The 26,773-nt window shown below is 39.6% G+C and overlaps 2 protein-coding genes and 2 non-coding genes across 4 annotated transcripts; 1 reads left to right on the plus strand and 3 right to left on the minus strand.

Annotated features, from left to right (window-relative positions):
• Positions 1-4,970: 4,970 nt before the first annotated feature.
• Positions 4,971-13,589, plus strand: LOC122646461 (protein phosphatase 2C 29-like). The gene is made up of 4 exons (XM_043840023.1): positions 4,971-6,893; positions 11,418-11,531; positions 12,029-12,293; positions 13,334-13,589. Exons 1-4 carry the CDS (start codon positions 5,097-5,099, stop codon positions 13,456-13,458), a joined length of 2,301 nt encoding a protein of 766 aa, XP_043695958.1. The 5' UTR covers positions 4,971-5,096; the 3' UTR covers positions 13,459-13,589.
• Positions 13,590-16,403: 2,814 nt separating this feature from the next.
• Positions 16,404-18,724, minus strand: LOC122645861 (pentatricopeptide repeat-containing protein At5g46580, chloroplastic). The gene has a single exon (XM_043839255.1). It carries the CDS (start codon positions 18,666-18,668, stop codon positions 16,518-16,520), a length of 2,151 nt encoding a protein of 716 aa, XP_043695190.1. The 5' UTR covers positions 18,669-18,724; the 3' UTR covers positions 16,404-16,517.
• A 50-nt stretch (positions 18,725-18,774) lies between these two features.
• On the minus strand, positions 18,775-18,846 carry TRNAE-UUC. Its single transcript has one exon. It is a non-coding gene; the product is annotated as a tRNA-Glu (tRNA).
• Positions 18,847-18,942: 96 nt separating this feature from the next.
• On the minus strand, positions 18,943-19,014 carry TRNAE-UUC. The gene has a single exon. It is a non-coding gene; the product is annotated as a tRNA-Glu (tRNA).
• Positions 19,015-26,773: the final 7,759 nt, after the last annotated feature.

Consider the following 26,773-nt stretch of genomic DNA (forward strand, 5'->3'; position numbering starts at 1 on the left):
ATTATGTTCAACAGAGGCCTTTGGATGCTCTAAGGGATCTTCTCATACATTTAAATAGAGACTTATTGCATATTGATGGGGATATTAGTACTTTATGCTCGTGAACTATGATAGTTAGTTTTCTAATAAAATGAGATGGAGATTAGTTAAAAATGATGATTGTTAATTTTTGATTCATTCAATCAATTGGCCAAACAAGGACATCAAGAGTTGTGCTTAACACTCAACAAAATTAAAGAAAAGAAAATAAGAAAGAAGAATGCATGCTTGAATTCGTTAAGTGAAGAATAAAAATGAATGGTCATCTCACCCTCTATTTATAGATCTGAATTACCCCTTCTAGGTATCTCTACTACATGGTGTGTCCCAATAATATGTAACTATGATTCAACCTTCGATGGAGATTCCAAATTTGTGCCTATCCCACGTATGAGTCAGAGACACAAACACATATGAAAGGTGAAAAGACACATTCTTGTGCCTATTCAGATTTAGGCTTAACTCCAAGCCCAAAACCGAAAGCCAATGACTTAGAATATAAGTCATTATCAAGGCTCAAGAGCACGTGTGTGAAAAGCACCCTCGGACCAACCTCGGACATGGGAGAGGAGAGATATCTCTCTTCAAGGAACCTTACCTTGAGCTGGTTTGGGAGTAGCTCCGATACATGATAATTATGTTCAACAAAGGCCTTTGGATGCCCTAAGGGATATTCTCATACATTTAAATAGTGACTTGTTGTATATTGATGAGGATATTAATACTTTATGCTCATGAACTATGATAGTTAATTTTCTAATAAAATGAGATGGAGATTAGTTAAATGATGATTGTTAATTTTTGATTCATTCACTGAATAGGCCAAACAAGGACATCAAGAGTTGTGCTTAGCACTCAACAAAATTAGAGAAAAGAAAACAAGAGAGAAGAATGCTTGAATTCGTTAATTGAAGAATGAAAATGAATAGCCATCTCACCCTCTATTTATAGATCTGAATTACCCCTTCTAGGTATCTCTAACACATGGTGTGTTCCAATAACATGTAACTATGATTAACCTCCGATGGAGATTCTGAATTTGTGCCTGGTGCGGTGAAATCTGAGCTGCTATCCACCTGGCCGAGCTGACCTGCATAGGTAAACAACAATTAATAGACAAGAGAGTGCCAGCTTGAGCCGGTTAGTACACTCCAATGCCTAAGTCAGACCTCTGCAACAGATAACTCTCCGAAGCTAAGAGCTTAAAATGAGTCGAGAGAGTCCCCTTTACCTGGGTTAGGCATGTCTATTTATAGCTTTGATTTACTGGATCGGTGTATGCATTATTTGTTTATAGACGGTAATCTTGACTTCATGTAGTCCTAGGTGTTGCTTCCTGGGTTTGACACGTGCCAAGTTAGTAGTTACGAAGGAAGTGTGACCTTGACCTGACCAGGGTCTGTGGTTAGGTTAGTTAACCGATCTAGGTTTGTAGAGCTCCAAGATCGACCTGAGTTGACTAGCCCGATCCAAGTCGACCAGGCGGCCGATTTGCGCTTTTCTGCATAGTTTTCTTTGATTGATCTAGTCAGATCGGTCATGGCCCAAACTTCCATGCATCACCTCGGGATTGGTTGGTTTGAACTATGACTCATCAGTGCCTATCCTATGTATGGGTTAGAGACACAACACATATAAAAGGTGAAAAGACACATTCTTGTGTCTATTTAGATTTAGGCTTAAATCCAAGCCCAATCCCAAAAGCCAATGACTTAAAAATGTAAGTCATTATCAAGGCTCAAGAGCACGTGTGTGAAAAACACCCCTAGACCAGCCTCGGACATGAGAGAGGAGAGATATTTTTCTTCAAGGGACCTTACCTTTTGTAAGTGCCACAGTCCTCGGGGGTCGAGGTTCCACCTTTGCCTAGGGGCGACAGGAATTTTTGTCCAATTGTCGCTTGATAACTTATCATGGGATAGGGATCATGCTTCATAGGGATGGAGTCGCCAACTAGGATTAGGGCCGATGACCCGATTGGGTAGCCCTATCCCACGGGAGTGGACATGGGCTACAAGATTCTGTATGGTCTGGTCAGAGATCGGGTAAGGGGTTAGGTTACAAGTATGGGAAGGTGTTAGGCACCCATCTTGCTCGATTGAATCTGGGGTCTTTCTATTCTAGATGCTGAATGTCGAATATTCTCTCCTCTTAAAATATGCTTAAGATGGTTGTACTAGATGCATTCTATTTACAATATATACTCTAAAATAGGAAAACATAGAAGACTATATTGTAATGATGAAAATATAATGATTGTACCTTCACACGAAAATTCCTTGAATATCAGAGGTCCCTTTGCTCAGGCGGAGACGGATGGGCGTATCATCACCGATTCTATGGACAGAGTTTTGGCTTGATGGAGATGTTATTTGTTATCTGTATACGAACAGAATAACGTTTATGAAAAAGGATTCTCGTTACCCATATGCGGACGGAGTAATGGCTAGTTCGGGTAGGAAGCACTCATTACTCAAGTGGGATTATCGGAGGATCTATCCATTTACTAGGATAAAAGGCTCATCATCGCTCGAAAAAAGGCCAAAAAGGGGGAATACTCAATTGACTATTAGACTTTTCTTTGGGTTAAAAAACTTAGCCCATTCTTAAAATTGTAAATATTTTTGTTCAATAGATAATTAGTTTTTTTTTTTTTTTTTTTTGTGGTAAACCGATAGACAATCAGATACTAAACAAAAATTGCAAAATGTAAACAATAAATTGTAAAACATAACCTAACATAGGGCCGGGCCGGGTTGGGCTTAGCCCGAGGCCTCAACTCTGGCCCATGGCTTGAAAATTTCAACCCTAACTCGCTCTCAGGGTTGAAAAATCCAGCCCAAGCCTTGTTCGGGCTCAGGGCGGGCTTGGGCCAACAGGGCCAAAACTTACACCCCTACTTGTGAAACGTTGTTTAGGAGTGCTATGTAAAATTAAAAGTTCATGTTTCGAGGATTGCACAACATGAAGCAGTTACATTGGAGTTTTTCAACACAAATCCATTATAGTGGAATTTTTCAACACGAGGGCATTACACTAGAGGTTTTTAACACGAGGGTGTTACACTAGGCATTTTCAACAGGAAGGCGTTACAGTGAAAGCTAGTTTCCAACAGGAAGGTGTTAAACTAGAAGTTTTCAACACGAGGGTGTTCCATTGGACATTTTCAACAGGAAGGCGGTACACTCGAAGTTTTCAATAGGAAGGCGTTACACTGTAATTTTTCAACACGAGGGTGTTACATTGGACATTTTCAACAGGAAGGCGTTATATTGGAAGTATTCAACAGGAATGCATTACACTGGAAGTTTTCAACAGGAATGCGTTACACTGGAAGTTTTCAACACAAGGGTGTTACACTGGCCATTTTCAACAGGAAGGCGTTACATTGGAAGTTTTCAACAGGAAGGCTTACACTAGAAGTTTTCAACACGAGGGTGCTACATTGAACTTTTTCAACAGAAGGCGTTACACTGGAAGTTTTCAGTAGGAAGGCGTTACACTGGAAGTTTCAACAGGAAGGCATTACACTGGAAGTTTTCAACATGAGGGTGCTACACTGGACATTTTCGACAGAAGGCGTTACACTGGAAGTTTTCAACACGAGGCTGCTACATTGAACTTTTTCAACAGAAGGCGTTACACTGGAAGTTTTCAACAAGAAGGCGTTACATTGGAAGTTTTCCACCCGAGGGCGTTTCACTTGACATTTTCAATAGGATGACGCTACACTGGAAGTTTTGAACGGGCAGGCGTTGCACTAGAAGTTTCAACAGGAAGGCGTTACACGAGAAGTTTTCAATACAAGGGCATTACATTGGACATTTTCAAAAGGAATGCGTTACCTTGGAAGTTTTCAACAGGAAGGCGTTACACTGCAATTTTTCCTTATTTAGGATGTATTCAATGAATGTGAGAACGCTTGCGAAACATTGTTCAATAATATGCTATGTAAAATTAAAAGCTAATGTTTTGAGGATTACACAACACGAAGCCCGTGTGCGGATACTTTACACACCAATACACATAAATGGCAGACCCCACATGCTCTCGCTTTTTCCTCAAAACCCTTATTTATGGATTCATAACCCATCGATTCCTTCCATACACATGAATAAGTACTCAGGCATTGTACTAACCATCAAATCCTAGTTTAGATAGCAATTCCCCATCCATTCCTTGTATTCAAAGAATAAGATACCATTCCCTTTTTAAGTTGAAAAGAAAAATCAACAATGTGATTGTATTTGTATTATTTGGTTGAAAAATACTAGGTCAATTTAAATGGATGTGATTTAGGAATCTATTTACTACAAAATATAAGTGACATCTTATCTAATATACAGGGGTTGTTGACATTTAAAGTACGGGTGTAGGTAAGATTCCTACCCAGCCGTGTAGGAACCAAACTCCAAATGGAAAAGCGTTTACTCCATACAAATTCGTCAATTCGAGAATCCTAAGAGGTCAGAGAAAGCGTTTATTCAGGACATATTCGTCAATTCGGGAATCCTTAGGGGGTCAGAGAAAAAGTGGAAGACAGAAAAGCAACATTTAACCCTTTCTGACCTGGATAGATGACGTGGCATAATCAGTCAAACTGGGTCGATGCCGTGGAAACGAAAACAAATCCCTTTACCCTTTTCTGACCTCGGCAACTGAAACTGCCTTCTTTCCACTCCATTTAGAATCTCGACTTTAAATTTACTATTGTAACCCTTACCTCATGTTTTGGCGCCATTTCTCAATTCACTCCAAATGACAATTCTCACCCTCGTTTTCAAATAACTCAAATCAAAGCCATGGGTATTCACTGTCTCGTGACATGTACACTCAGTACCCTCCATAGTGACATGTAACAGAATCCGCCATTAAAATAAAACCTCGAAGGAGTATAAAAGCAAAGCCAAAACAAAACCACTCACTCTCTCTCTCTCTTTCTCTCTTGTCTCTCTGATATGTCATAGTTAGTAGTAGGAGTTGCCGGGAAAAATCTTTTTCCGATCTCGGCGTATAAGTCGTCCTCGGAGGGGAAACCAGGAATTGAATCAAATGTGATGGGAGGCGGTTTTTCGCGTCTCTTCCCGTGCGTCAAACCCGCCGATCAAACCCACCAAGCGGATTTGGTATTCACAGCTTCTGAACCTCTCGATGAAACCCTAGGCCATAGCTTCTGCTATGTTCGCTCTTCTTCTCGTTTCCTTTCACCTTCACACTCAGACCGTCTTTCACCTTCGCAGTCTCTTCGTCTCTCCCCTTCTCATGACCCCAAAACCACCTTGTTCAAATCCATCTCGGGCGCTTCCGTCAGTGCCAACACCTCTGCTCCCAGAACTGTCCTCCAACATGATCATATTTACGACGATGCCATTGAATGTTCCGCCGGTGCAGCTCCAAAATCCAGCACGGTCTTCAATGGCTTCGAGAGTACTTCGTCTTTCACTGCACTCCCGCTTCAACCAGTACCTCGCGGTGGCGTTGACGCTTCTGGTCCGATCGAGCGGGGGTTCTTCATGTCCGGTCCTCTTGAGAGAGGCGCGCTCTCTGGTCCGCTCGATGTGAACGCTGCCTCGGACGGCGACCGGGTTCACTTCTCAGCTCCGCTCGGTGGCCTTTACGTAAAAAGGAGGAAAAAGAAGGGTATTTCGGGTATTCGAAAAGCCTTCTCCCGGAATTTCTCAGACAAAAAGAGACCCTGGGTTGTCCCTGTTCTGAATTTCGTCGGCCGGAAAGAGGGTCATGCGGCGTCACAGCCGACGACGACGGCGGCGGCTTATGGTGGTGAGTTGGAGGTGAAGAATGATAGTGTACAGTGGGCCCATGGGAAGGCCGGGGAGGATCGGGTTCACGTGGTGGTGTCTGAAGAACACGGGTGGCTCTTCGTCGGGATCTATGATGGCTTCAATGGTCCAGATGCGCCGGAATTTTTAATGGGTAATCTCTACCGTGCTGTCTTTAATGAGCTCCAAGGATTGTTTTGGAAGAATGATGACCAGGACTGCTCGATAGCTACAGCTTCTCAACAAGAAGGAGGAGAGGGCAGAGATGGTATTTCACTACCTGAATCGAAACCGGAACCGGAACCTGACTCGTCTTCTCAGGTGGCGAATGATCCGCAAGGGTCGGTAAAGCGAGTGACGTTTCAGCAAGAGCATCACAGTGGATCTGTGAGGAAGCGTCTTTGGGAGTTTCTTGCAGAAGAGAGCGCAGATGATGGGCTCGATCTTTCTGGGTCGGACCGGTTTGCGTTTTCGGTTGACGATGCGATTCGAGTTAGTAATGCCGGTTCAGGCAGAAGAAGAGCATCGCTGTTGTTATCGAAGCTGAGATATGGGTTCTCTAAGAACAAGGATGGTGGGCAGAACAGAGAGTACCCATGGAGTTATGATTGGGGAGAGAAAGAAAAAGTTCATGAGGTTGAGAACAGAGTCAATGAGAGAAGTTGCAGGAGTTTCAGGAAACGAACGGTGGGATCCATTGATCATGAATCTGTTTTGAGGGCTTTATCGAGGGCTCTTGATATCACTGAGTCTGCATACTTGGACATGACTGATAAGGTTCTTGATCGGTACCCGGAGCTGGCTCTGATGGGTTCGTGTTTGTTGGCTGTGTTAATGAGAGATGAAGATGTGTATGTGATGAATGTGGGTGATAGTCGTGCGATTGTGGCGCAGTATCGGTCGCAGGCCATTGGTTCTAGTAGTGATCAAAGGGTTGGGAATGATGGAGCAGAGATGGAGGGTATAGTGGAAGAGTCCAGCGTTGTGGGTAGGGTGGAAAACAAGGCTCCTGCTGAAAGAATGATGTTGACTGCGTTGCAGCTGTCCACTGACCACAGCACGAGCATCGAAGAAGTAAGATTTAATTTGAAATAACTGAAGTTTAATAAATTTCTTCTGATCTGTCTTTGTTATTGGAAATTCTTAGGGTCATTTTGAAGAATGCAATCTCATTTAGATGGAAATGAAATCACCTGGTTACTGTTATATTTTGTTCCCAGATTTTCTAAAATTGATCATTTTGTTCTTATATTGTAGATTCCTTGAACCACATGTTGGCATGACATTGTGGGAAATTATGCGGGAAAGCACGCAATGAAGAAGTAAAAAATTATGTTGTTGAATATGAATGTTTTTTGCACTTCTGATGACTTTTCCAAGTTGTGCTGGACTCTCAAATTGTTGATTGCATGAATTTTGGTTGGTGTCGACCCAATTCTTTATGCTTTGAATCTAGCAGTAAAAACAGAAAGCGTAGTGTTGATGCAATCTGTGAGGTGCAGGAAATTTTTGGAATAAGAAAGGTAACAGACAAGGAGCACATTGCATATATAACATAGTTTTCAAGGCGTTGCCTTGGCACCTGGTTAGTTTCACCTTAATTTTTTCCCTCCAACGCCTAGGATTGCCTAGACATCATGACAACTATGATATATAAGACTTGTATTACAGGAGGAAATTGCTTGCAAGCATGGTCAAAACTTACTAGGAATCAGTATTAGCTTTCAACTGATTTCTCTTTGTGCCTTTCCATGATCACTCAGACTTTTCCTGATTAGTTATTACAATCCTTCTTTAGCTTCTCTTCGATCTCTAGGGGGAATGTGATGTGGTTCTTCTAAATCTCTGCCTTAGCAGTCTCATATTATTTTGGGTATGTTGTTTTAGATTGTTATTTTAGTGTGTGGCTAAGGTTTCATCAGACTATGATTCCCTTTTGTAGCCATTTTTCGATCTTGCATATTCATTTTGTAAATCAGTTCTGACCATGTTGTAGCTGTCTTACTGGACATAAACAGCAGTTGCAAATCATATATTGTATTCTTGTGCCAATTTGACCCATTTGAGGGTTGGATCCCTCATCTCAGCCATTGTAAATGCACCTGCTTTTGAAAAGTCAACCGTGTTTGAAAATTCTGTTAGGACTTGAAATTCTGCGTCCTGTAGTAACTCTGGACTGATGCATTACAAATTCACATAAATTTAGATCTTGTTTTATTTACAAACTTCAACAAATATTCTTTTGGTGGAAGGGGTTACGATTTTGATCCAATGTAAAGGATAATTTTTTCTAGAGCCAGGATTGGGTTACGGTTCTGATTTGATGGAAATGTTAGAACCTGGCTAATTGTTTAATGGAGGAGTTATGGTAGTGATGGTGATACTATGGCAGGGCATAGTAGCTTCAGTATGGGACATGGTTAAGGATTGTCCACATGCGGAGAAATACATAAGCTTTACTTTAGAAGCTAGAAGAAGAGCCTATAAGACAATGAGCAACTTAGACGTGAGATTGGGGGTTTCAGTTACAGAGTTGAAACATTTGATGAGTTGATAATGTTAATAGGATGATTATATCTCAATCATTGGGAGTGGTGGACTGTAAGCACAAATGCAGGTTTGTATTTTAGTTTGCTAAATAGGATAATCTGATAACACCCGCATTTTTTCACCTCTAACAGAGATGGGGCTTTTTCTGCATGTTCAGACTGTGCCTTCCTGATGTACTTAAGGGGACAGTTTTGTTTTGTTTGTTATAGTTTGTGATCTAGTGCACCATTGTTGATGCTACTCGTTGTAGGTATTGGTGCAGTTGTTTGAAGTCTCCACCGGAATTCTGGTCCTCTGAGTCACTCTCCCTTTTTCCTCTTTCAGTAGCCAATATGTTTGAGGAATGTGAGTTTGATGCCTCCTCTTTTTATTGTAGTGTCTTGTAGGGTTATTTCCTCTTGAGGCTCTGACTTTTATTGGTTTATCCAATGGGATTTGGCTTGTAAGCTGCTCACAATCTTCTCTTTTTCTCTCCTCTCTCTGCATTTTTCTTTACCCAATAGCCATAAACTTTTTGGGATATGAGTTGGATGCCCCTCTTCTTTTTCTTGTTGGGAATTATGAAAAGAAGACGAGAGGGTGTGGAATCCTTTAAGGCTCTCTCCTCTTTAGGCTTCGACTCTTTTAGCCAATAGGAATTTTCTTGTAAAGTACTCACAAACTTCTTTCTCATTTTCCAATAGCCAAAACAGTTAAGGGATATGTTTTGTTGAGACTCCTAGAAAGGAGAGGAAAGGGTGTGAGATCCTCTAGGTTTTCTTCTATTCAACATTATGCCATCCATGACAAAATAATGTCTTCTGAGACCTAATTGGACTATCTTAAGCCTTAACTGCATTTATATTTCATTCTTGGAGGAAAGAAAGGTAGAAAGGAGAAAATAGAGACAAATCCTGATTTCCTGTGAAGGTCCCATATTTTATGGAGTAATATAGATAATCCTAAAGCTTTCTCAGCCTTTTGGATAACCTAGTTAGACATGCAGAAATTAGCAGAATTAAGAGTAGACCTCGGGTATTATCCATCATACTGGCACCTGCTCTAGGGCTTCAGAAATCAAGAAGCATGAATTGACATATTCACAGAAAATAAGTGAATGGATAGACGTATGACGTAAAATATTAAGATGTAGCGTCAAGCCTTATGCTTAAGTGGAGGAATGACATGTTGACTGATCTACGATTTATTCAACTGAATGGACACAGATGTAAAACAAATGAACTATACTACAGGTATTCTTAGTGGTTCTAGGATTGGATTCTCTAAAACTAGTTGTTATCCAAAAGGATGTAGTCAGATCACCTTGAGATGGATCGCTCACCTCTACGAGCATGCAGCTACAGAGAATCAGGGACCAGTAGAAATGCTAAAGGATTGGAATTCTTAAAGGGGGAATAGTATTTATATTCTGGATTGGGGACCCTTTCCCTTGTTTTTTTCTTCCCTCCTCTCTCATAACCCAATCTAAAATAAAATCGTAAACATTACTGTCTCTACAGAGCTCACAATTTTCCAAATTCCAAATCTTACAAAGAAGAAAAAAGATTAAACTTCTAGAAAAGACGAAGGGAAATAAAAAATGAAAAATCCATGCCTAAGCCATTATAAGTTTATAACTCAAATCTCGAAACCAGAAAGGACTAGTACCCAAACATAAAATACTAACTTCTTAAAGAAAACTCATGGAGCCCTGATTTGTGGCCTGACAAGCCTCTACACCATAAGTGTTTGTAGACCCAAGTCTTCCCATGAACAGGGGATTTAGGGGGTAGTCTTAGATGTCCGCATGCAGAGTCAGAAGAGCTTGTTTAGGCTGGTTAAAATCCATTTTTCCAGGCCACTAGGCATGGATAGCCTGGTTAATGTCCCTTTTTCCAGGACACCACCTTCTTTCTTGGGTTTCTACAAAAAAAAAAAAAAAAAACTTTCTTTGTGGGGGAAATCTAACTCTTGTTCCCAACCTTGGATGGGATTGCATAGGACACTTTGGGAGGGTGTCCTGGGTGCTGTGCATGCCATACCACAGTGAACATGAGCATGTTTTGGGGCCCAGAGGTCATGGTGGACATTTGGGTCCAGTTACACATCTCAATGCTGTTTGACAATGGTATGCTTGTGGGCCATGGCTTGTGAAATATCATACCCAAAAGTACTTGATAATCTCTTCTGTGTAGCTGTGTTGGTCAGTTTAGTTGCATTGCAAGGGGTGTTTTCATTCATATACATTAGAGTTGGTTAAACGGAGAAAATACAAAATTGCATCACATTGCTTTTTTTGATCAGTGATATTTTGTTGAGATAATTCTGATTGTAACAGCTAAGAACTCTTGAAAACAGCCAAGAGGTTTAGTTGAAATTTACGACTATATGATAGGTTACTTGCTGCAGTATACACTGAAGATGTCTTTCTACGAAAATAATTCAGACTATAAGTTTTTTGAAGTTCAAAATGTTAAACTTTTGAAATAAGCTGCATTTTTTTTTAAAATATTATTATTATTTATTCAATATTCTCAAACCCATGCCAAAGATCCTGATAAGAGAGTGATCCTTTATTTTTTTGGCTTTTATGTAAATTATAAAATTATAGGACTTACCAAGGTTTGTAAATTCATGCATACAAAATTCTATTTATCAATGGAAAGTTCACAGGTTGAGGTGCCTAACCTATTGATAATGCTTTACATCTCATGCATTTGACATAGTTACCAAAAAACCTGTTTCTGGCGCTTCCCCTTTCCATTTAGGGAGAAGAGAATCTTTCATTTACATTTCTCATGTTGTCTGTTGACCTTAATGTTCCAACAAATTTCTCTTTCCTATGATGGATGTCAATTGTCCCCCCTTCCCCCCACCCCCCAAAAAAAGAAAAAAAAGAAAAAGAAAAAAAAGAAGAGTATATTGGTGTCCACTGATTTTTTCACTGATGAGTATTCTTTGATACCAATGATAGCTGTTGTTATTCATCAGTTTTACTGAGGTACTGTTAATGGATATTAACTCAAAAGATTTTTCTACTAATCCTTTAATGTGCGTAAACTTTTGCAGGAAGTCTTAAGAATCAAGGAGGAACACCCAGATGACAACCAATGTATTGTCAATGATAGGGTTAAAGGTCGTCTAAAGGTGACGCGTGCATTTGGTGCTGGATTTCTCAAACAGGTTTGTTCTTTACTTATTCTTTTCCTCATTTTTTTTTATAACAAAGGGCATGACATTTAAAAGAAATGCCATATGAGTGGTTTGAGTTTTCGTTTGAATGATTTGATCCATGAAATTTAGAAGCTTGAAGGCATGAATTCTCTGCCAATATCCTACTGGTGGTTACATATTCATCAGTTTTTGGAGGAGTGCTATGCATCCAGTAGATAAGACTGCAAGCAGGTCTGCATACTCGGTGATGCAAAACCTGAAATCCACCATTTTAGAGATCCTATTTTAGTGATCCAAGCTGATTTAGCATTGACCACCCTAGAGACTGGCAAAGTGTTAAAATGGATATAATGTAGGTAGGACAGTTCTGATGATAAGCTTCATATTAGATATTACTGGCAATGCGTATGATGAATGGGTAGCTAAGTTAAGTTCTTCATATGTTTTAGTTTTCAGAAGTTCCTTTCTTGACTATTATGATGTGCTGTGTCTTTGTTATGGTGCAGCCTAAGTTGAATAATGCATTACTGGAGATGTTCCGCAATGATTATATTGGTACTGCACCATATATATCCTGCTCCCCATCTCTTTGTCACCATAAACTTGGTCCCAATGACCAGTTCTTAGTCCTTTCATCTGATGGTCTATATCAGTATTTTAGTAATGAGGAGGTTGTTTCTCATGTTGAGAGTTTCATGGAAAAGTTTCCTGATGGAGATCCAGCTCAACACTTGATTGAGGAGCTTCTGTTCCGTGCAGCCAAGAAAGCTGGTAAGATCTTTAAATCTTACATCTGTTATATACCATCTTCTAGCATTTCTGCGCCATATATTAGGTTTCGTGCCTAGCCATAAACTTAATCATTATTAATGTTGACTATTATACCAGATTTTGCTTTTAAGCGGTTGAAACTTCACACTTGAAACTGAAATGTTTCCTATTAATTTTATTATGCAAAATACCGTCTAGTTGTAGCCTGCAGGAATCATCTCAAGATGTTAACATTTCTTCTATTTTTTTGGTAAAATGATGTTAGTTCAAGTAGCATATATCTGTCTGTCTGATTTGCTCCAACATATATCGCCATTGGCCTTTCATCATTTTGTTTTGGTGGTCAATTACAATTTGTCCTGTTCAATCTACGGTGAATAGTCAGACTAGTCAAAACCACTTTGTAGAAATAGCTAGAATTAATTTAAAATAAATTAGAAACTGGCTAAAAAGTTATTTCTTTTCAGTAGCTGTCTAGTCATTGATACATTCATATTTCTATGGAATGGCCACATCCATAAATTTGCAGTAAAAACAAATCCCTAGCACATAACAATCATGCTTCATATAAAAAACTAGTGAAGGCTATCAGACACAAGCATTATACCTCTGTAACTTGTGACACTTCAAAATAGGAGTGCACCTGTGTTCAACATGTGGACTGTGGAAACTGAATGCAACACTGACATTGCACCAACTTGGGGTGGAAAATAAAGAGCTATAGTGTTTCATATATTTCAAGTGGACTCTGTGATTGAGGAGTCTTGTATCGACTTAATTCACAGATTTATATTTAAATTGGGAAATAAGACCTGCATGATTTTATTCTGCAAAGCTTGTCTGGGCTGATCCAGCCCATTCATGGCTTCACTGTACTGTGGGATCCTACCAGGGTGTTACAGGACATTTGTGTGCAATAAACATTCCTTATTTAGATTGCTGAAGAAACCTGTTCTATTCTTTGCCTTGGTTAGCTTGCTGATTAGGAAGCCATATGGATGTTGTGTACTGATTATAGACTAACTTTGCCTTCCCTGCAGGAATGGATTTCCATGAGTTACTGGACATCCCACAAGGGGACCGCAGAAAGTACCATGATGATGTTACTGTTATGGTTATATCACTTGAAGGAAGAATATGGAAGTCATCAGGAAAATACTTATGAGATGTCTAAGTTAAGTCCACCTTAGTGACCTCTTTGGGATATTGAGCCAATTCAGCATATGATGGATCTGTCATCTGTCATCCAATTTGGCAAGTTCCATTACCAGACCCATTTTCATGGGTTCCATAAAGAAATTCTTTGATCTTGCATTGGCTGGGATAAGCATCAGGTACAGTAGACAACCCTGTGTAATTGGCTGGGGCTGAAGCTAAATCTGCAGGATGGCTGCTTCTTTGCACAAACAGTTGCCATGGTTGGGGTTGCAAGTGGTATAGTATAGGAAGAGTTTGGGTATAGGGTCAGTTTTTCCATCTTGGGATTTTTGCAGAGAGAGATTGAGAGAGAGAGAGGGTAGAGTTGGGTAGGGTCTTTGGCATTCATTTGAGCCAATTTTTTTTCTTCTTATCTTTTTTGTTCTTTCATTGGGGGGAAAATATGTATTCCAAAAAGGGAGAGAGGGATAGAGAGAGAGAGAGAGAGAGAGAGAGAGAGAGAGAGGGTTCCAAGGGGGTGTTGTATTTTCTTACCGATTGTATACATTCCCTTGTCAAAAATGAGCATTTATAATCTTGTAGGTGGAATTCAGCAGCAGATATAAAATATTGAAATTTTCAATAGGTCCCTTGTATCTATCTTGTATCTATCCTCTTCTGCTTTCTGGAAAGAGAGACGATTAATGTGACAGTGTGGTGAAGAATACTAACCCAGAAATCTTACTCACCTAGGAAATGGATGGACTAGGGATGTTAAAATCCAACCTAAACCTGTTGGACTGTCAGGAACTTAGTTAGTAAATACGTGTATTATATGCGTATCCAAATTTTTGAACGTATAATACTCCCGTTCCCATATTTTCCTGTATTTTTATAAAAAAATGTGTTTTTTAATCGATCGAGTATTATACTCGTATAATATGTGTATTATATGTTTTTTTTAACAAAAAAAAAATACCCAAAAGATTAGAATTTAGGGAAACGATTTCACTTTCGTCCCTTTCGATTTGCGTTGAACATCCAACCGTAGTAGACAACAGTAGCCGCCCTTTATCTCCAATCATCCTCCCCATCTCCGTTCAACAAAGCGGCACTTAAGTCTTGTACTCTCTTCTTGTTTCTCTGGTCTTTGAACTTTGATGGTGGTAGTGAAGCAAATGAATCTGGTATGATATTGGCGAGAACGGCTCAATCTCTATTCTATTTTATTCTTGTTTTTCTATCTCTTGTAGCTAATGTGGCTCAATCTCTATTCTATTTTATTCTTGTTTTTCTATATTCTATTTTATTCTTGTTTTTCTATATTCTATTTTATTCTTGTTTTTCTATCTCTTGTAGCTAATGTGACTCAATCTCTATTCTATTTTATTCTTGTTTTTCTATCTCTTGTAGCTAATGTGTACAGTGGAGATCCATATCTGGAACTCTCCCTCTTGTCTTGTGTTGGTTAATTAGTGGGAACTCATCCCCCTTCACAAGAACACATCTAGTTAAAAATATATGGTTATCTCATTGTAGATAGAAACAAATGTAATGTTGGAAGAATGATTTAATGATAAGGTAATCAACTTGCTCATCTCATTTTCAGACAATCTACATTCATTTCTTGTAGATTATTGATATTTTGGCATGTTAAATGATAATCTTAGAGATGTTATATAGCATATTATATTATTGTGTTTATTTTAGTTCATAAAATTATGATATTATTTTGTTTATTAGGTGGTGAATGCATGTTATATAATGAATATATGTCTGTTTTTTTAAAAGTATTATTGCCGTCTATGCCGTATTATACCCGTATTAAACGCGTACCATATTATTACCGTATGTGTTTTATGAAGCCGGATTTTTGAAAAGTATTATTACCGTCTAGTCCGTTTAATTGCCGTACGTATCCGTTCCCGTTCAATTGCCGTTCCCGAACTTACTAAGGTCTGGAACCGACAAAACCAGACCAGACAATTATTGGTAGGTTTTGGATTTGGATTTTTTGAAACCAGCCTAAAATCTAAATTGATTGGACCAAACGCAAAGACTGATTGAAAATCGCATCGAACCAATATGTATAGAAAACCGAAACCGAATTGGTACCAACCCTATAGCGGATTGATAAGAACATGGTATGCAAAAAAAGGTAAAAAAAATATAAACTTGCAATTATTTGACACCTTCAGGTGTCAATAAGAAAACCCCTTAAATTTCTGGAGCTGTGATTCACTGAAGAATTTGATTGATGATAGGTGGAAGAAATCTCATATATTTGATCAGGTCAAAACTTCCCACTCTGGAAGAGCCAACTGGGCTTAATTCCACATATCTTTCTTTTTTGATGAATTCATTCCATTTATCTTAGTTCATACCAGTGTTTTAAACATTTGGTTGGACCATCGTCGGGCTTGATACAATCGGATCATTTTTTTTTTTAATGCAGAACAAATAAGTTAGGACAAAGTTTTCCTCCATCCATAGAGGACAGTTCACCCACCATCCTAGGGTTCACAAAACCCTCCTAAGGTTTTAGCATTTTCGAAAATACAGTCCCAATACTCATTCCCGCCCCTCGGTGATTGAGATCCCATTCACTGTGGGTGAAAGAAAACTCAGTCCAATAAATTATAGATTAAAAAGAAGAGAAGATCATGAGTTACATAAGTTTTTGTCTTTGTATGCCTAGCAGAAGTAGCAGGATCATGAGCCAAAGCTATCAGAGATGTATCAAAATAGCTTTAGTATCCCAAAATAGGTAAAGGCTCCCACGGCCATTGATAAGTATATTGCTCCACCCAGTGCACCAAGTCTGCACAATCAGTCCAAATGTGGATGCCAGCGACATCCAAGGCTAGCTTCGTAGTTGGTACATTCAGAATGGCACTGGGAAACTAATTAGGATTGAATCAAAAGACACAAGCAAACTTGTAATATGTTTTCATTTAGAGAAAAAAAAAAAATTTGAAATACTCTGAAAGATAATATTGCAAGTTAGTTTTTTATAACAGTCTAGCATTACAAGCACTGAAGCAAAATGGTGGTGCGGTGCTGTTTGATTGCTAGTCATTCCAGGCACTAACAAGCTACAGATGGAACCCTGGAACTAAACCATGATATCAAGTCCTCTCGAGTTGCCACAAAACAACCAGCTTTCTCCTCACTTTGCCTGAATGGTGCAGCTAGTTTCTTCAAATGGGAGTCAAATTCACTTGCCAATCCCTGAGCAAACTTATGAGTTCCGGCACCAGTGTGGGCAGAAAATAGTTCTGGCAAAGCCTCCTGACGCTCTATCCCTTTTGATACAGCACCCATCCACTCTTCGAAGGCAGTGTGAGCTGCACCCACTGACAAGGATCTAAGGTTCAAAGACCATTCTTGTGCAGTCTTGTTATGTAGACCAGGGTATAACCCATAAAGGGTTCCCAAGTATAGCAACTCATGAGCTCTTTCATGGAGATCCCGGTTTCGACAGACATCGATCAAGCAATTAACGAAAGGTCTACGGACTTCTACAACTGCTTCATTGAGTATACCCCTGAGCTCCTCTTTGATCTCGTCAAAGCTAACTTCCTCTCGTTCCACCTGTTTAACAAAGGCAACCAGCTTAGAATTTGCTTTCTCCAAGCAAGCAAGGACCTTGTCTACCTCCTCATCTTTCTCACAGAAGGACAAAACAGAAAGCAAGCAACCACAAAGCCGATCATCAGGCTCAATCCCTCTCTCAATAGATACAGAGAACACTCTAACCAGATCATCAATCTTTTTGGCCCTTCCCAAGCACTGGATCAAACAAGTACAACCCATCACATTAAGCTCAACACCTGACTCAGACATTTCTTCAAACAACTCCAGTGCCCTCTCGACTTTCCCCCCACTGCCATATATGTTTAGCATTGCAGTGTAGCTCCAACTATCTGGCCGACACTCTTCTGACTGCTTCATATCTTCAAAGAGCTTCTCAGCTTCCTTTTCCAACCCAAGATCAGCACACATGCTCAACAATGTGTTATATAGGATGAAATCCATAGGCCAACTGTTTGATTTCATTGACTCCCAGAGCTGCAAAGCATCACGACTCCATCTCGCCTTCCCATAGATCTTGACAAGGGCAGTTAGTGTTTTCTCATTAGGGGTGAGACCAGCTGCAACCATCTCCTCAAAGAGGCTTCTAGCCAGACCAGGCTTTCCAGCCTTACCCATTGCTTCAAGCAAAGTGTTGTAAACAACCAAATTTGGTTCAACCCCAACAGACTTCATCTCTTGCAACACATATCTGATGCCATCATAGTCCCCAGCTTCACCAAACATCTTCCCCAGAACAGAGAAAGCAACTGGGTCAGGCTTCCATCCACTAGCTCTCCCTCTCTCATACAATGTCAACACCTCTTCCACCTTCCCCAACTTGGCATAAACATCTAAAACAGCAGAATAAGTAATCTCATCAGGCATTAAACCCGTCTTGTACATCCTCTCAAACCACTCTACCGCCTTGTCCAAGCGATTGCATCTCTTGGCACAAGTGATGATAGTGGAGTAAGTGATGTTATCGAGCTCAAGTCCAGTGTCGATCATTTCATGGGCAAGGTCTTCAATGAGCTGATACTCCCTCCCAAACCTCAGTGACTTCATGGTGACATTGTAGAAGATGGTTTCAAGGGGGAAAAGGTTCTGGGTCTTGAGCCAATTGAAGAAAAAGAGGGTCTTTTGCCATGGCTTCAAGTTGTTGAGGACTATAAGCGCGTTATCTCGAGTGGGTGGATGGGGGATCTCTTGGAGAGCAGCAGATAGAGCGATTTCAGAGGGTTCACAATCATTGAGCTTGCGAGAGAAAAGCTTAAGGTCTGTGAGTTGAGGGTTGTAAGAGCCAGAAGAGCGTTTATGGCGTTGAAGGGAGAGGACAGAGCGTTTAGGCCTAGAGGGATTGACCCAAGTGGAATTGGGCTTGGAGTGGAGTTGGGGTTGTTTATTTTTCTTAGTCTCAGAGAGAAGATTGAGGGAGAGGGGCTTTAGCTGGTCAGATAGGGATTGGTTTTGTGGTGGGGGTTCTGCTTCTGCGTCAGTTGCAGGAGTAGATTTGGTGGTGGTGGAGGAGGAGATGCAGAGAATTGTGAATCTCTTGGTGGGTTGTTGTCTGGAAGGTGAGGAGAACAAAAAGGGTCTCTTTGGATCAGATGAATGTGTCATGGTGAAATGGAAATCCAAAGCCGTGGAGACTCTAGCAGCCATGGCTCTGTTCCTATTTCCTACAGTCTGAGAAGAGCTCTAATTCTCTAAACCATATCCATATCTAGTCTTCTAGTTTAGGGATTTGGTAAGAAAAAGACCAAAAAATTTCCGTTGCCGGGAATCGAACCCGGGTCTCCTGGGTGAAAGCCAGATATCCTAACCGCTGGACGACAACGGATTTATGTTTAATTATGGTAAATTAATAAAATAATACTGGTAAATTCCCCACGCCTAAGTACAAAAACTCTGGGAAAAGTTACCAAAGTACAAAAAGTTCCGTTGCCGGGAATCGAACCCGGGTCTCCTGGGTGAAAGCCAGATATCCTAACCGCTGGACGACAACGGATTGATGTGTATGTGCTTTTACATATACATACCAACTCTGTTCCTAATGACGAATGGATGAAACCCATTACAAATCTTACGTTTGGTAAATAGGAGAGGCGTTCTTGACTAAGAACGTTCTTTTGCGTTCTTTGTTTAGACGCGAGAGACCAAAATGACTGTTGTCGGTCTCAAACGCTGTTTACGAAAATGGTGTTTGGTAAAAAGTTCTTCCCTATTTGATGTTAATTACAAAATTGCCATTTCCTTCTAAATTACACCAATAAATACTTGTAAAATTCTTTTTCTCTCGACCTACCTTGGCATAAAATTAAAATATCTCATTAACATAACCAAAGTAATTATAAAAATATACCAAATTTAGAAAATGCCATTAAAATTGGGTTATTATGTGGATTTGTCATAATCGACAATGCTATGAGCAGTTGAATAAAATTGGGCCTTGGTGATTAAGCATCCCTGGACATGGTCATGTTCCAAGTGCTCTACCAATTTGAGCTAAAGACCCATCAATACTCATTGATTAGGGGACAGGGATAAAGTATTGTTAATTAATTTCTGTGTTCTTCCACGTAGTACTTCCCGCTATTTTTTTGTGGTAAGGTGGTACTTCACTTTATACATGCAAAAACATACAATCTGGTGGCTGTAAAGGAATGGATCCATCACAACCCTATAAGAAATCACTAATGATGGTGGCACTTCAAGAATGGATCCATCACAGCCCTATAATTCAAAAATCATCTATTAGGCAAGGAAGGAAAGATAATAAGGATTTCATACTAGTATAGTAATGAGATGAGCTTATAGCATTTTATTATCGAATTTTATGAAGCGACCAACATAAACCCATGCTCCAAGTTTACTTTTCATATCCAACGAGTTCATCAAAACAAGCAAGGAAAGATAATACAATGTAATATCCAACTGAAACTCATGAATTCCACTGAACAACAGACCCACAATCTCAACTTACAACATAATCAAGAGATCATCTGCTCAAAAATTTAAATGTTCGTTTTTTTTTTTTGAAGAAATAAAAAACAAATAGAGAAGAACACTGACTCTGCATTACCATAGAAGGATAAAATCATAAGGAAGAAAATCGGATACAAAATTTATTCAAAATTTATTCAAAATCAAGAATACAAAGCAATTTCTATTCGAGTAAATAGAGAAAAAAAAAAAAAACCCAACTAAATCGAGTAAACAGCCATTACAAAGAGAGAGCAGAGAGCTACAGATCCGCTACCTTACAGAGAGAGTGGGAGAGAGAGAGTCACCTTCACACTGCGATTGCGGGAGGTCGTGGTAGAGAGGATCACGCGAATCCTTCAAGTTGTTGCTCCAAATCCGAGACAAAAAAACTGAAGTGAGGAAAGAACGAGACAGAGAGATAATAAAATCATTACGAGAAGGAAAGAAGAAAGGCGCAAAAGCAGAACTGGAATGACTCAAAGATAATAAAATCCCCAAAATCCATTATACCCATAACATCCATACCTAAAAACAAACCAGAAAATTCACATTATGTATGAATAAAATCCCCAAAATCCCTAACATCCATTCCTAAAAATCCAGACCTAAAAATCAATTTTCTCAACAAATCCATAATCATACCTTTAATTTGAATCCTTCAAATTTTAGGGAATTGGACACTGGTCGATCATCACAAAATAACGATCGAGAGAGAGAGGGGCGAGAGAGAGGCAGAGAGATAGCGAGATAGAGAGTGAGAGAGGGAGAGAGAGCGAGACAGAGAGAGTGAGAGAGAGAGCGAGATAAAGGGGTGAGAGAGGAAGCGATAGAGAGAATGGAAGAGAGGCGTGAGGAGAGAGCGAGAGAGAGATAGAGGGCATGGTACTGCGGAGTTCTCTTATGGGGTGGTCTCCTTCGTTTCCCCTTCTCTTCCCCTCCTCTTCGCAAGTTTCTTTCTCAAGCATCCGGACGATTCACGGGTTTTGCTCGATATTTGCTCAAGCTTTCGTTCTTTGTTCTTTGCGAGACCGTCTCCAAGGCGATCAGCAAGAACGTTCTTTGGCAAAAATCCACGGTTCGTTCTACAAAGAACAAAAAAGCGACCCGGCAACCAAACATAAAATGGTGTTTTTTGTTCTTTTTGAACAAAGAATATTACGTTACCAAACACTCTTAGAATAAGGGGATTTTATAAGAGAGAGAGAGAGTGTGTGTTCTGACTTCGAGCATAGTTAGTAAATATCGTATTATATTGTATCCAAACATTTGAATGAAAAAACTTCGTATTACGTATAATATTTTAGAGTCGGATAAATACGTGTATTTTAAGGGTTTTCGAATGATATTCGAATAAAACGCGTATTATACTTTTACATATATTAAAAAAAAAAATAAATTAAAATCTATCTTAACCGTTTGATTAAAAATACTTAAAATCTAATAAGAACCGTTAGATAAAAAAACCAAACTCTATCTCTTCTTCCTCTTCGACTGCAGCGGCTGTTCCCGGTTCCCCTTCTCCATTCCTCTTTTTCTCTTCTTCCTCTTCTTGCGTTCTGCGACTTCTGCCGGCGATTGTAGCAGTTCTTTTGCCGACAATTCTTTTGCCTCTTCTCCAGCGGTTGGTTTTGTGACTTCTGCCGGCGATTGCAGCGGCTGTTTCCCGGTTCGCCTTCTTTTTACACATTTTCTTCTCCAAAAGCCGTAAAGGTAAAATCAAAATCCCCCATTAGCTAAAATAACTCATCTCCCCCCTCTGCGGGCCTTCCCTCATCTTTTTTTTTTTTTTTACATTACAAAAAGAAAAGGGGAAAATAGAAATAGAAACAAAAACAGAGTGGAAACCAAACACAAAAAACCCCACCTTTCTAAACCCTCTAACCTAAATTGACGAAATAAATAAAAAGTCAAAAAAAGAAGAAGGTTTGGTTGCGGTTGGTGTTGCTGTCGCTCTTGCATTTGCTTGCAGCCTTACTCCTCCTTGCTTCTTCTTTATTTGTGATGAGATGATTACATCAAACATACTTACATACATAATCATCATCTTCCCTCTCATCCCTCCTTACATACACACACCATTAATGAGTTATAAAAACCCATCTATTTACAGTAAATAACAGAACCAATTCCCCTCTTTTCTCTCTCCTCTATCTCCTCTATTGTGTCTCTACTAAAATCCGATTAGATTATTTTAGCATCTCTTCTATATACTTGGGAAAGAATGGGGTTCTTACTTTTAGGCACATCAGTAAATGCTATTATTGTGTTTCTTAGGTGTATATGTCTATTGCATCGTGAATATATGCCCGTATTTTTGCTCTCGGATTTTTACAGAGCAACCTTATTATGTACATATTAAACACGTACCGTATTATTGTCGTAACATTTTATTGCGTCGGATTTTTTGAAAAGTATTATTGCCGTACGTATCCGTTCCCCTATTGTTGCCGTTCCCGAACTTACTAACTATGGTTGTGAGGCTAGTGTGTGGATCCTTTTCCATATATTTATGAAATACATGAAATGAGTTTAAAATATACTTCTTGAGCATCGACACATGAAATAAGTTGTGGATACTCAACAAGGCCAGAGGTAGTGCAACGCCAGCTTTCTCAAAGTTCCCACACATATAGGTCTCAACTTTCCCTTCTTTCGAACCTCATTACTCCTTTCATTGGAGCAACACGAAGAAAGACACTATTGTCAATTGAGAACTCCAACTCCTTACGTGTATGATAGACATAACTCTTTTGTTGGTTCTATGCAGCACGAATCCTCCTCCAGATCAGCTCAACTTTATCACATGTCCTCTGGATAAACTCCAACCCCTACAACCTTCTCTTGAACTTCATTCCAATAGATTGGTGATCTGCATTTCTTGTCATATAGAGCCTCATCGAGTCATAGGGTGTCATCCTAATGGTAGATTAGTAATTGTTGTTGTATGCAAATTCCACTAGTGTCAGAAATTCGTCCCAATTACCCTTGAGATCAAGAGTACATGCTCTAACAATATCTTCTAAAATCTGGATCATCTGCTTGGACTGCCCATCTGTCTGGAGATGGAAAACGGTATTGAAACTTAACTATGTCCCTAATGCAGTTTGTAGACTACTTCAAAATCGCAAGGTGAAACTCGGGTCACGATCATATACAATAGATATGGGTACTCTGTCCAGTCTCACGATCTCATCTACATACAATTGACCTAACCGCTAGCTCGGTTGGTTGGAGGCATTGCCGGTTGAGTGCATGCCCCCCAGGAGGTCAAGGGACCGACTCTCCTGGATTGCATCTTGTGCCAAAAAGGCACCTCTCTCTCTCTCTCTCTCCCCCCCCTTAGTTGTAGATTGTGGGATTGTCTTAGCTTTCCTCCTTAGCTTGTAGTTGGTTTGTGGGTCCTTGAGTAGGATAGACCCAAAAAAAATAAAATAAAAATGGAGCTAACCTCTCAAGTGAGTTAGTCATATGAATGGCCAAGAAGTGCGTGGACTTCATCAAACGATAAACAATCACCCAAATAGAATCATGTCCTCTCGACGTCTTTGGCAAGGCAGTCACAAAGTCCATAGTTACATGCTCCAACTTTCACTTGGGAATAGTTACGGACTGTAACAAACCTGAGAGTTGTTGGTGTTCTACCTTAACTTGCTGGCAAACTAAGCGATCTCCTTCTCCATGTTGGTTTTGTTGGATATGTTACATATTGATGTGTGTCTATCAAACCCGATTTAATTTGATAAAATTAATTAATTGATTACTGATATTATGTGCTTGTCATAATTGTTATTCAATGCAATTGCCCACTTGATACCGTTTGTTGTTCACAACTTTGGACAGAGTTGGACAATCTGTTCTATGGTTGACGTATTGTACATTCGTTCAATAGGGATCAGGCAAAAATATAAATATGGGCACATCTAGTGTTGAACATTCACAAAGATTCCTGGATTATTCACCGCCGTGTTTTGATCTACGACAGGAATATCTGGTAGTTATTTTCTCTATACCTGAGAGATACTTGCTATTTTATTCGTGTTGTGTGCATTTGTGGTGAGTCATTGGTTGATGTCTACCGAAAGGACTGACTATATATCGGCCGCTCGATGTATGCAATCCGGACAGTAATAGATGTGACGCTCAATAGGGTTTCCACTGGCCGTATAAGGAGAACACCCAAATGAGTGTTGTCGGATTTGATTGTACCAAATCTAAGACCTTGACATTTGCGAAGTGTTTGCAAAAGAGAATTTCATTTTATTATTATTAAATTAAATTATTTTGAAAATAGTTTTCAAATGTTTTTTAGCCATTCAAAGTCCTATACACTCTCGTGATTAATTATAATAGATCGAAATCGTGATGGTGAATTAATTCCATGGTTGCGGGGGTCTATTATGGATGTTAGTAGTGTGAGGAGAAAGTGTAATAAAACATATACCGATTGGGGGTTTTCAAGTTACGTCTTTGTAGAGATGTCCTTTTATGTAATTAAGAAAAACTTTATTGTAAAGATTTTCTTATGTGCAAATATGGATAACTTAAAGGGTTACCCTTTAGGATCACACCACTTGGGTCGATTTGAACCGTTAGATTGTAATCTTAAAAATAAGCATTCTCTTTAAAAGAGAAGGCTTAGGTCAATTTTAAGGACTAATCGTTAGTTCTCAATTGCTAATAATTTAAGAGAGTTGAGAGTTGAAAAGAGAAGAGTTATTGGAGAGCAAAGCAAGCTTCGGTGTTCGTAACCTTGTGCTGCATTCCTTTGGAGGAACACGCCACTTGTGTGTTCTAGGTGACCATTCCATCTCCATCAAGGTTAGTATGATGTTCATGTATCAATGAGATCCTTGTGCTTAAAATTTTTTAACTTGATTTTGAATCGATGCACTTCTGCCGTCGCTAACAAGTTCACCAATAGAATCCCTTCAAGTCATGGCACATCTTGTTTTCTCCAGGATGAACCGTGTAGAGTGATCTATGCGCTTCCTCTAGAATCTCCCGCCTCAAGTTTAGATCATTGGGCACACATAATATAGTGCCACAATAGAGTGTTTCATCATCATATACAACAAATTAAGGGTACATTTTGTCACTTCATCAACTGTGGGTCTCCACCCTGTGCAATTTTAATCTTCTCAATCAAAGATAGTTGCACCGTTAGTGCTGTCAATATTGTTGTAGCGTTACTAATGGCCACCCCTAAGTCCAACCTCCAAGAGTCCTCAAGAATGTGCTACTGGTCGGTCAACAGCTCCATCGAAGCACTATAATATTTCCTACTTAGGGCAACAACAACCATATTAGCCTTCCCAAGGAACTAATGAATGTTGCAATCATATTCCTTAACCATCTCCATTTTCTCATGTTAAGCTCTTTTTGAGTGAAGAAGTTCTTTAAACTCGTATGGTTTGAGTATATTTCACACTTCTCTCTGTACAAATAATGTTGCCAGGTCTTTAAGGCAAATATCATCGTGGCTAGCTCCAAATCACGTGTAGGGTAGTTATGTTCATAGGGATTCAACTAGTGTGCGATATAAGCTACAACTCATCCAAGCTGCATCATGATGCACCCGAGCCCTCCATGTGAGGTGTCACTATGAATAACAAGTCCTCCGAAACCCGAAGGAATTGTCAAGACTGAGATGGTCACAAGTCCCTTCTTTAGTTCTTGGAAACTCTCCTCACATTCCTTGATCCACCCGAACATAAGATTCTTCTTCGCTGCTCGAGTCAATGACACGACGATCCGAGAGAACCTCATCTTCGATAGTATCTAACAAGTCCCAAGAAGCTACATATCTCCCCTACGACGGTTGATCGAGCCCAATTGAGTACGGTCTCGACCTTGCTAGGGTTCACAGAGATGCCTTCCTTAGAAATCATGTGTCACAAGAATATTACTCAAAATAGAATTAGGATTGAGAATCTTATTGATATGTGAGTGGTTTTGGCCTTGTCGTATGGCCCGTGTCATACACTGAGACTATCTATCAGATCTCTAGCTTTAAGAAATATTAGCATCTCCATTATGCTTTGGTTTATACGTATAATACTGATGGAATCCAATGTTCAAACACCATAATGAAGAACTGAATCATTTTTGTCCCCTTTTTAAATCCATACTGAGGTTACGCTGACCCTACTTTCTCTAGCCTTCTTAGACATAGGGTTGTTATTCATGTAATAATCGTTTGTTACATTGAGACAATTAACAAAATGATAAAATGACCAATTCGTAATGAGGAAGGTGCGAAGAATGATATATTTGGTGGGCTAATTTAGACATTTTGTTATGCATATGTATAACTCCTTTGAAATCATTAATAGGGATATTTTTATCAATTCATAAGACTAGAAGTTGCAGGGATTAGCAGGCCGAGATTCTTCTCCTCTACCTCCGACTTCAACTATGACAGGAAGCCCAATACTCCTCCTATGCTGAACCCTTTACCCTACCCTTACTTTGAGGAGGCTCAACAGGCCGAGTACATCTATGACTCTCGCCCCAAGCCCAGGCTTATGCCCGTTTACTGCTTCCAACCTCGTGGCAAAGTAGCACCCACAATCCCCGACGATGGTGACGTGTAAGGCTACGGTGGTAGGCCAAGTAGTTTTTATTTTTGAGTTATTTTTAAGTTGATTGATAGAGATAGTGTCTTCTGATTTCTGATAGTAAATAGATACCATTTGATGTTTGGTTTCTAGTTTGTGCTCTAAAATTAATTGGGGGGTTTTGATCCATCATTACCCATTTACTATGTTTTTCAAAAAATTTAA

This window comes from Telopea speciosissima, chromosome 11 (genome assembly GCF_018873765.1).
Source record: "Telopea speciosissima isolate NSW1024214 ecotype Mountain lineage chromosome 11, Tspe_v1, whole genome shotgun sequence".
Taxonomy (NCBI): Eukaryota; Viridiplantae; Streptophyta; class Magnoliopsida; order Proteales; family Proteaceae; genus Telopea; species Telopea speciosissima.

Coding starts and splice junctions, on each gene's coding strand:
- LOC122646461 (XM_043840023.1), top strand. CDS start 5,097: ATGGGAGGCGGTTTTTCGCGTCTCTTCCCGTGCGTCAAACCCGCCGAT. Junction 6,894..11,417: donor ACAGCACGAGCATCGAAGAA/GTAAGATTTAAT, acceptor AAACTTTTGCAG/GAAGTCTTAAGAATCAAGGA. Junction 12,294..13,333: donor CCGTGCAGCCAAGAAAGCTG/GTAAGATCTTTA, acceptor CCTTCCCTGCAG/GAATGGATTTCCATGAGTTA.
- LOC122645861 (XM_043839255.1), bottom strand. CDS start 18,668: ATGGCTGCTAGAGTCTCCACGGCTTTGGATTTCCATTTCACCATGACA.